The sequence below is a fragment of the Oryzias latipes genome, chromosome 9 (genome assembly GCF_002234675.1).
Source record: "Oryzias latipes chromosome 9, ASM223467v1".
Taxonomy (NCBI): domain Eukaryota; kingdom Metazoa; phylum Chordata; class Actinopteri; order Beloniformes; family Adrianichthyidae; genus Oryzias; species Oryzias latipes.
The window spans coordinates 16,327,106-16,338,165 of record NC_019867.2 but is presented as its reverse complement, the minus strand read 5'-3'; the positions used below and the strand labels follow the sequence as shown (position 1 = coordinate 16,338,165).

Sequence of the window (11,060 nt, the reverse complement as noted above, 5' to 3'; positions counted from 1 at the left end):
CCATCTGGTCCCTCAGCAACAATACCCATGATTATCCATATCTGTGGGGAGGGAGTCATGCTCATGGGTAAAATGGTTTAGGGGGAAGAAGGGGTGTCGGTGGGTGCTGGATGAATGCCAATTTAAGTCCTTGATGCTCAAAATGAACTAATTAACTTTATCTCTCACAAAGAGAGAAAGTACCTTTGTAACTTTCATCATCCCATTGCTTTAATTAACAAATGTTTCTAGCTATTTTAAAGTGTTTTTTCCTTATGTTACACTGTTGTTTGGTGTCCTTGGGTTTCTTAAAAGGTGCTCCTAAATGAATAATATTACTATTAGGCAATTGTATCATTATCTTGAACCCAGCTATCCAAAGCTTTTCCAGCAATCCGATTGTGGAACTGGCAGGGACAGCTGAGCGAACATTATGCAGCTTTGTGCTTTTTTACTTTGATGATAAAATTAAGCGAAATACACCTGTTTTGTTTATGAGATGAATTTATTGGGCTTTTTCATCAATGATTTATGCAAACACTTTAAATTGCATCTATTTTTTTATACTGACTTTGTGCACAGAGACAAAATGATCGTATCCTGAAGTGATAATAAAACGTAGGTGGGTTGCACTGCCGGGATTAAGCTGAAAGAAAGAAAAAAGAAAACACAAAGTATGCTTCAACGAATATTTGTTGAGGACACTCAGAAGCCTTTGAACTAAAATTTGTTTCAACTTACGGAAATGGCATTTGTCTGAAGATGTCCCTCTGTGGATTCAAATTCTGAAAAGCAATTAGGAATTATCAGGACTTGAAAGAAAATGCAAAAATAACAATAATAACAATAGGGATCCGGGTGTTGACCTCACCTTTCTCTGTAACAGATTCAAACTGAGAAGCACTTTGTGAGATGTTCTTTTCAATTTTTAGTTTTTTGACTGTAACAAAAAGAGAGTAAATTAGATACAACATGTAGCTACATTTGAACAGTTTTTATGGTGAAATTAAAGACCCACTCCAATGAAAAGTGTGTTTTTGTGGTTTGGTTAACATCTTCTTATTGCATTTTTCCCATGATGGAGGGCATATTTAAAGAAAATTAAGATTAAAATTCTGGTTATTTCTTTGTTACAATTGTGATGGATTAGGAGCAGATGGAGAAAAAGCCATTGGAAAAAGCTTGCAGGTGTGATGTAGAAGCCACAACGGCAAAGTCACAAGCTCCCTGCTCTGCTCCATTCTCATTCATCCACTTGCAGACAAATTGATCCATATACATCTTTGTTCTCCTCCTCTGAGCTGTCATCTGGATCAAAACTCTACTGCTAGATAGCTCCAAAATTGCTCGCCATTTTTGTTGCAGTGGTGATGTTACCTTAGGGAGGGAGAGTGTGTAAACAAGAGGATCATCGGAAACGAGCACATGCCTACTCCACGCCAGCGTTCCCACCCACAACTCAGAGGGGGATTTCTAGTGAACTCCTGCCGCTCTGTGGCAACTATGTCAGAAACTGACAGTTTTTTTGTTGGTTTTTTTAGCCTAAAAACTGCATAATCATAAATAAAAGACCACTGCTTCTACAAGGGACAATTGGACTGAGACTCTGAGGGACAACATTTATTTTTTAAGAAACCTTCTTACCTGGGTCAGAAACACTAACTTCTAGGATTTGGGTTTTAAAAAAAAAACGTATATTAAAAGACCAAAAAACAAAAACAAATATAAGCCCATCAATGGTCCTTTATGGAATTGTGTGCTGGGCGGGGGGCAGTGCAGGCAGAGACTTGAAGAGGCTTAACAAACTGGTTAGGAGGGCCGGCTCTGTCCTGGGCTGCACACTTGAGTCCATCGAGGAGGTGGCGGACAGGAGGATGTTAGCTAAGCTGACATCCATCATGGATAACCCCTCCCACCCCCTACACCAAACTGTAGAGGCGCTGACCAGCTCTTTCAGCACAAGACTGTTGCACCCTCAGTGTAAGAAGGAGCGCTACCGCAGGTCATTCCTCCACACAGCCATCAGACTGTACAACACCGTGTCAAAGTGACACTCCACGGTCCCAGGGGTGTTTTTTTCTGTTTAGTCATTGATTCATTTACTTTTGTTGTAGTTGTTGTTTTTCAATTTTAAATTGTTTTTTGTTCCTGAACAGTTGTTTGTTTTTGTTCTTGGTGTGAACTTCATTAGTTATTTCTGTATTTTGAAAAAATTTGTAATGTTTTTTTTTGTTTTTTTTTACAGTTTACATGTTTTGCAGATCGCATGTTTTTTACACTTTTGCAGCTGTATTTATTTAATATTTATTTGTTTATTTAATAAGAATCTCATTTTTGATAATAATTTTTCATAATAATTTTAGTAATATTTTTAATTATCTAATATAAATGTAATTTGTGATCTCCTTTATTGATGTTATATTATATAGATTATTTCTGAATGTCGTGTTGCTGCCACAGATAAATGAAATTTCCCCATTGTGGGATTAAGAAAGTCATCTATCTATCTATCAATCACAAACTAAAGGTTTTACGATTGTAAAAGTGTATCTGCTAATAATCATCCTTTTTCTTAAAATGAAAATCTGCTGTTTGCTCTGAAATGTTACCAAAACAAAAAAAAGGTTTTTAATTTTGTTGCCTTCCAACACAGAATTATAGATAGAAATTGTTTGTCTAAATGTGTTAAATAAACAGACAAACGCAATAATACATAAGTCCATCATTAACAACTTAAAGAATGAAAATATGCATGCAGCCACTACAAAAATCTATCAGATGAACATCTAAACTTTGTTTGTACTACAACTATCGGTAATAGAGCGATCTGCAAAAATAATAAAAGCAAAATGATGAGACTAAAAACAAAGTGATTCCATCTTATAAACAGTAAATGCTATTTTCCAAATTGTGTTGGTTTGCTACAGGTGATTGTTCTGTTTAAATCAAAGGTTTAGAGGTTCTTTCATACCATTGTAACTGTCCACTGTCAAAGCAGATATGGTCGTGGGTTCAGGAAAACGAATGATGAACTCCTGAGGAAACATTCCGGTGGACATCCAAAACGTGTTAATGTTTCTGGTTGAGAAGAGGAAATGTTCACTAAAGCGACGTATTGTTAGTAAAACAAAAATACCATCATCATTACTAATAATGGTCGTTTTAAACCAAAAAAATGTTACCCGTCCACTATGTTTTCTGGTGGGTGACTCTCATCGCTGGAGGACGCGAGGACAACTTTGGCATCCAAAGAGCTGAAAGAAGAATCAGTCATCCCCACGAAGTTTTTCAGTAAAACACCCTAGTAAACTATTGTCGATGTAAACAAAATAAAATAAAAAAACAAACGTCTCAGTGACTAATAATTCATCCGTTCATGTGAATTTACTTGCTAGCTATTGCCGTTGCCAGGCCAACAACAGCGTCGCGTTAAATATACGTCACGAAACCACTTCCGACGCACGCAGTGTTGCCAGATTGGGCGGGTTTCCGCCCAATTGGGCTTCTTTTGGTTATGTTGGGCGGGTAAAATTGGCATTGGGCGGGTCTATAAAATTTGGGCTGCTTTTCAAAATATTTAGCGGTTTTATTGTCATTATTATTATTTTTCTTATTATTTAAAATATTAAGTAAAAGTATACTAATTAATATATAGCCTAGCTGCCAGTTGTGGTCCAGCAACTGGCAGTGGCAGAAAGAGGGGGGCGCCATCAAAAGCCATCTAGAGTACACGATACGAAAAACCTATAACTGGATTTTCTGTACTTATTTTATAAAAAAAATTATTATAACAGACTTATTATATAATAATTTATTATTATTGCGTCATTTTTTATTAGGCTACGGCTATACTTTTACGTTCAACATTAGGTTTTTGCTAGGTTGAGATTTGGGCTTGTTTTTATTGAGGTGGGCGGGTTTTACGATGAGTTTGGGCTGGAAACTGTCGCTCAGATCTGGCAACACTGGACGCACGTTGCGCGGTAGCTGTTTAGACTTTAGCAATAGCTTGGATCGCATTTACGTTTCACATGGCGAATGGGTGTAAAGAAGTGTTGTTTAGTCGTGGAAGTGGACAGGTGGGTTTATTTCACTGCCGTGCGTAATATAGCAAAATATACAACTTTCTCCTTTTTGGTAGCCTTATTTAGCTTTCGATGTAAGAAGCTAAACTCTAAAAGTTTAGCTAGGTGGAGAACAAAGAGCAAAAACTAAAACTTTTTTGCGAAACGTTAGACTTACTTTAATAGAAAATTTAGGTTTTCATGTTGCACCAACATGGAAAGTAATTACTTTGTTGTTGCTGCAGACAGAATTCGCCATAAGTTAGCGTCCTTGTTGTTGTCACTGTGTCTGTGCAGCAGCAGGTGACTCTCCTGCTTGAAATATGATGAAACTGCATGGTACAAACTGTTTACATGAAATAACGCTGTCTCTATATTACTTATTTCTTTCTATCCTAGAGTGATGATTCAGATATTTGGGATGACACTGCTCTCATAAAAGCATATGACAAAGCAGTAGCATCGTTCAAGGTAAGTCTAGGCTCTGTTACATTTAAAAACAGTTGTCTAAGTTTTAATTTTGGATGTGCTAGACTGCCCTGAAGGGGGAAGGTGAACCACAATCTTCCAAGAAAATTCCCCCAGGGAAGAAACGCAAGAACAGCAAAAAGAACCAGAGCAGGAAAAGAAACAATGGACCAGGGGAGAAGGAGGTAAACACAATGCAGGCAAAGATGCCTAATTTTAAATTTGCAAAAACTAGATGTTGTGCTTTTACATCATCATTTTACATCATTTATTTTGGGATTTTGCTCAAATATAGAAAGCTTTCAGTGTTTTCATTTTAAATGATAGACTTTTTAGATTACCTATATTGTTTGTTTTACAATAAATAAATCGACTGATTGAAATTACTAATTGATTCCATGATGTGGAAATTGATTTTTACCATAGCTTCAAAAACAACTTAATAATGAAGAATAGATAATAGATAGCTCTAAATAAATATACAATAGATAATACAACTAGGTGCTCAGTGTCCATGAGGCATTGTAGAGCCTAATAGCTGATGGGAGGAAAGATTTCCAAAATTATTTTTCAAAATTTTACCCACTGAGACTGAAATGTGTACTGCCTATTTAGAAAGAGAAACATTCAGTGATCAATTATGAAATGAACATAACTGTTCAGATCCTGTTTCAAAGTGTGTGTCAGTGATTTATAAAACTACTATTAAACTTTTAGGCCACTGCCTGTTAAGATAAAGTTTAAAACAATTAAGGTCTAAAGTTTATATGCATTTCACCTCAAGGCAGTTTGCTTTTGATATCCTGCATCGCTGTGATCTAACTCAGTTTGCCCCACAAAATTCACATGACCTTTTCTTAATAAAATGATAGAGTAAAATTCATAGCACTGCCGTAAACAGCTAAAGATGTGAAGCTAATAATATAAAATGACAAGCAATGGAAAGTGAAAACTTGTTCATATATTATATTTTCATTTCATTTTCATTATTGTTGGTTCTGTTAGTGTTAATATATAATTTTCAAATTATATTTTTCATTAACACATTAACACACAGCTAAACCTGTTTACTTGTAATTATTCAAATTCAATCAGGGGCCATAAAGACCAGACTAAGCATATCAAAAATACATTTTCTTGTAGAAATAAATTAGGGCACGGATTTAACTGATTTTTTTTTTTTTTTTTTGTATCGCTGAAAAATAAAACGTTTCCATTAATCTCTGAATGCAACTTTAAAACTAATTGTTCATTTTTTGACAGTGTCCCTTATTTTGTCACTTTTAGCCTGACTTCAAACTTTATTTTTTTATTTATTTAAAAAAAAACTGATTACATTTCTTAATAGATTATGTTATCTAAACACTTAAGTGCCCTACGCTGAGGAAGTCTCACATCAAACATGTTTCTTTCAGCCTGAAGGTGACGGCTGAACCATTTATTGTCTCTGGCAATTAATCAGTTACTCTGATGCAAATCCATCTTAATAGTGTCTATTCAATCTGTGACTAATGCTGTATTGAGTGTTATTTAGACCAGGAGAGAGAGCGCTGATATGCTTTCAACCTAATCATGCTTTATGTTGCTTCTTAGTGGCAGGTTGGGGACTCCTGCAGTGCGTATTGGTCAGAAGATGGCCAGCTTTATGCTGCCACCATCTCTTCTATAGACTGGATCAAAGGCACCTGTGTAGTTGTCTATACAGGTTATGGCAACGAGGAGGAGCAGAACCTTGAGGACCTGCTTTCAGAAATTTCCGAGGCAGATGAGGAATCTCAGTTTAAGGTACAGTAGTATGAGTGAATCATCTATATACATTTTATATACATTTACATCATAACTTTGTATTTTAGTTAGGCTGTTTTACTGCTGTTTGTGCCAAGTTCATGAAATCAGTTTAAAAGTACTGCATACTGTTACTTTTTCTGTGAAAGTGTGGGTTTTTAAAAAAACCTACATATTCACAGAAAAAGTGAAACTCATTTCACATTTAAATTTGAAAATAAGTAATAAATGGATTTTGACCTTTAATTTGAAATAACGTGATGTTTGGTTTAACGTCGTGCATAGTCGGATGTTTTGCTCCAGAGAAAGCCTTGGAGCTCAACAGGACCGACCGGCTGCTCTGCGGATGCCCGGTGCAAAGCGCCGCTCCGCTCTCGCCCCGCTGGCTCTTCGCCTCTCCCCTCTCTTACACCCCTCATAAGGGGGGTGCCGGGGAGGAGAGCTTCGTGACCCGTGATGTTGGACCCTGCACGGTCCTGGCTCGTGTGCCGGTGGACCGAACGAACTGTGTCTCTGAGCAGAGCAGCTGGATTAATAACTGTGTGTTTGAGGGGAGGGAGGATGCTTTGTTTCGTGTGCGTTTTGTTGTTTGTGTGTGTGACTGCGATCCGTCCCGCCGCTCTCGGTTAACTGCTGTCAGGAGAACCGTGTGTCTGAGCAGAGCTCGAACTTCCAGCTCACACAGCGGCTTTGGGGCGGTGTGTGAACTTTTCAAAGCAGATTGTCGCTCAGTCCTTAGAAACCGTTCAAACAATCACGTGGATTTGTGTTTCCAGTCGTGTCCCGACAAATTAAAGGCTGATGTTATTCCCACATTTACGTGCAGCCAAGATGCAGATTGCGGGATTTCCCACATGGATTTTGTGTTCATCAAACAATGGTAAGGTTGTTAGCGCGCGTGTTAGCCTCTTCTGGGAGCTCCGTTCTTCTTCCACAAAAAAGCACTGACCACACAGATTAAAAATAAAATGATGAGCAAACAGGCGCTTCATAATATTAATAACATTAATAAAAGCCCGTTCGGAAGATCGTCTCGTATATTACCAAGCTGCTGCATAAATGTATATGAGAGCAAAGGTCTGTTTACTGTGGGACACATTTCCTTTTTCCGGCGTTTTCAACACTACTGCGCATGCCCAAATGATTTATTCCGACCCATGTGAACGTTTGTTCTAATCGGAAAAAGTTTTTCTGGGTCCATGTGCACGGTTGAATTTTAATCCGACCGTTGAGCCAATCAAGATATTTTGCCCATGTAACCGTGGCTAATGTCTGGTTGGTTTTCCATTACCATCCTATCAGTCTGGATCTAGACGTCCCACAGGATCTTTGCTCTCTCATTCTCTATCATCTTCGGAGGTGTAAACCCATTTTGACCTGGGGGTTTCCAGTCCATATTCTGCACACATGTTCCTGTATATTATTCCAGCCACTTGATTGTGTCGCTCCATGTATGCTTTCCCTGCCAGCATCTTACACCCTGCAGTTATGTGCTGGATTGTTTCAGGCGCCTCTTTGCACAGCCTACACCTTGGGTCTTGTCTGGTGTGGTAGATCTGAGCCTCTATCGCTCTGGTGCTCAGGGCTTGTTCCTGAGCTGCCAGGATGAGCGCTTCAGTGCTGTCCTGTAGGCCAGCCCTTTCTAGCCATTGGTAGGACTTCTTGATATCAGCCACTTCAGCTATGGTCCGGTGGTACATCCCATGCAGGGGTTTGTCCTCCCATGAGGATCTGTCCTCCAGCACTGCATCCTCTGCTCTCCATTGCCTGAGACATTCACGGAGCACGCTGTCAGTTGGGGCCTTGAGCTTGATGTATTCATGCATCTTGGGTGTTTCATCCTGGATAGTGGCTTCTACGTTCACTAGTCCTCTGCCTCCTTCCTTACGGCTAGCGTACAGTCTCAGAGTGCTGGATTTGGGATGGAACCCTCCATGCATGGTGAGGAGCTTTTGTGTCTTAACATCCGGGGGCTGTATCACTTCCTTTGGCCATCTTATTATTCCTGCAGGGTATCTGATGACTGGCAGTGTGTAGCTCTTTATTGCCCGGGTCTTATTCTTTCCACTGAGCTGTCTTCTCAGATCCTCATAGGAAGACATTTTTGTTTGTTTATTTTTGGTGGTCCGCGATCTATCCATACATCCCAACGTAATGAGAACCCCTGCTGTAGACTCATTTCTCAAATTAACGCATAATTTTTGTCAACTATTTGTGTTAATGTAAAGTGAAAGTTGCTGTTAGTCTAAATTGGGAATGGAAAATCAAATTATCTGTACTTCCAAGTATTTTGCTCTTTCAAAAAAGTAAACATTGAAATAACAAGATGCATTTACTATGCTTTCCAAATTAAATGAATCAAATCTACTATCTCTGACAACTGATCGGATACACATCTCAACTTGTTTCTTCTAAAACAAACAGATAATGAATGCAAAATGTAACATGGCAGCAACTGCAGCTTGACAAATGTATTAAACTCTCACAACCTGAGACAATAGTCAGGAAGTACTTCTTAGAAAATACCAACTTTACATCGGGCTGCTCTGGATTCACCATTTCTGCAGCCTTGTACACCCGTTTGGTGCGTGTAAAACAATGTTGGCTTTGATGGGCTACTATGAAACAGGACACTGCTTCAGCCAAGCATAATCACTTGTCCTGCTGTTAATCCACCCATGTTCCCCTCTCCAGTAGAAAATCCCTTTATAGCTCAACACCTGCTGGTTGTTGGTTTGATTTGCATAGTTTAATTATTAGTCGACTCACAGTAACACACGTGTTAGTAACTGAAGCAGATTTTTAGATATCGATCATCATATGGCTTTAACGTTTGCAGAGAAATGAAGCAGAATCGTCCACTGAGGAGAGTGACAGGTCGAGCACGCCAAACCTAAGCAAACATCAGCCACACAGTCAAACTCAGAAGTCCAGACCCATCAAAGGATCTCCTCCAGTGTGTCCTCCTGGTTTCCCTGGGTTTCCTCCTGGTCCACCTCCCTCGCAAGCGTTCAGACAGGTAAGAAGAGAAACTTCATCTAGAAAGTTGCTGTGAGAAATTTGAAAACCCTGATCTGGCTTTACATCAGCTGAAGTTAATTGAAAGCAGCAGAACTTTTCTTTAATGAAGTCTGTCACCGCTTTACCCTATCTTTGACTTCTACCAGAGGAAAAATCAGCAATCCAGTGATCCTGGACCTGTACCTCCTCCCTGGCCTCCCATGATGCCCTTTGGCCCACCTGTAAGTTGAAACCTGGTTTGATGAGTACAAATGCAGGAAGTCGTAGTTTTTTATGTTGTCTGTACTGATAACCTAAAAGCGGCATAGAGGATAGATACGACGGTGGATGTATGTCACCGTGTGGCATTTTTGATTTACTATAATGTCAGGAATCCAGAATCTTCATTTTGATCACAGACAGATGATTTTCTCTGCCTCAGATGATTCCTCCACCTCCACCCATGAGTCCTGACATGGTGGATGATGAAGCCTTGGGAAGTGTGCTCATTTCTTGGTACATGAGTGGATATCACACAGGATACTACCTGGTATGTGCACAAAGCCATGATGGAATATTATAGGAGGTCACGATCATCAATATATTTCTTTAAATCACTTTTTTTTTCATTTAAAATAAATGATAAAATATTAAACTGCATCTATTTGTTTTTAGGGGTTAAAGCAAGGACGCAAAGAAGCTGCCAAGTGGACAAAACTGCACCACAAATGAAAGGAAACATTTGAGGGATTTAAGACCTTCTACTTTTGAATGAACTGCTTTGGTCATGTTGGTAAATCCGTTCAAAATGTCTTGGATTCATTTGTAAATATAGTAAAATAAAGACTACTACGACCGTGTTTGTTCAGTGTTTTTTAAGAAAATATGAAGACTTGAAAATAAAATCTAAACTTTTATGGAAATTTTCTGCTTCCATTTTTTCATAATTTTTACATTTGAATAAGCAAAACAAATGTGGAAGTTTTCCTTTTTTTATTTTCTTTAAATAATGAACCAAAATGAATTATTTGAAGAACACAACAGCCACGACCTTCATTCTTCATACCTAGAACATTCAGCCTGAAGAAGATGGATAAGACCAGGCAGGCTATCAAAGGTCTTTGCATAAATACCTAATGATAGGGATCACATTTTATTGCTAAGAAACATTTTTCAATATACTATATTTTGAAGTTTTGTATATAAATGTAATTGCAATGTGGAGCTTTGTGAAAATGCGGCTTTTCTTTCAAGAATTCCTCGCTTTAGTTTAATATTCCTCACTTCCACAGATGAACTCTTAGTGACTCGTGGTGACATTGACTTTTTAGTTACCTGTCTGACCGAAGACCTTCACACCTTTCTGAACTAAATTTGGCCGGGCAGCCAGATTTTGAAAGTGTTGATGTTGTCAGACTGCTTTCATCTTAGGTTGCTTGAGGCGAGCCTCCCTTGGGCACTTCAAAGAACATTTTCTGTTATCCCACCCTCTACTTAATGCTGCAACAAACTCCTTATCTTGTAGGAGTATAGTTTATTTTTTCCAAAATTGTCACTTAGACGCAGGTGAATTCTTGCCATGTGTAGAAGGGTAATTTTTTATTTAAAATAGTTATTTCAAGCAATCAAAGCAAGGATAATGCACAAAACAATACAATCAGCCGTTATACATTCAGATAACTATAATCGTACCTATCAAACTTAGGATAATTATCTAAAATCAAAAGGCAACATGCACCACAGTTGAGCTACAAGTCTCAAAGC

The 11,060-nt window shown here is 38.5% G+C and overlaps 2 protein-coding genes across 2 annotated transcripts; one reads left to right on the top strand and one right to left on the bottom strand.

Annotated features, from left to right (window-relative positions):
• Nucleotides 1–465: 465 nt before the first annotated feature.
• hspb11 (heat shock protein family B (small) member 11) lies at nucleotides 466–3,422 on the bottom strand. The gene is made up of 5 exons (XM_004072466.2): nucleotides 3,162–3,422; nucleotides 2,951–3,057; nucleotides 851–919; nucleotides 721–764; nucleotides 466–625 (listed from the first exon to the last, which is right to left on the bottom strand). Exons 1-5 carry the CDS (start codon nucleotides 3,251–3,253, stop codon nucleotides 533–535), a joined length of 405 nt encoding a protein of 134 aa, XP_004072514.1. The 5' UTR covers nucleotides 3,254–3,422; the 3' UTR covers nucleotides 466–532.
• Nucleotides 3,423–3,779: 357 nt separating this feature from the next.
• LOC100049345 (survival motor neuron protein 1) lies at nucleotides 3,780–10,219 on the top strand. Its single transcript, XM_004072465.4, has 8 exons — nucleotides 3,780–4,058; nucleotides 4,443–4,514; nucleotides 4,577–4,696; nucleotides 6,105–6,296; nucleotides 9,136–9,315; nucleotides 9,464–9,538; nucleotides 9,739–9,846; nucleotides 9,972–10,219. The coding sequence occupies exons 1-8, from the start codon at nucleotides 4,011–4,013 to the stop codon at nucleotides 10,026–10,028; spliced, it is 852 nt and encodes a 283-aa protein (XP_004072513.1). The 5' UTR covers nucleotides 3,780–4,010; the 3' UTR covers nucleotides 10,029–10,219.
• Nucleotides 10,220–11,060: the final 841 nt, after the last annotated feature.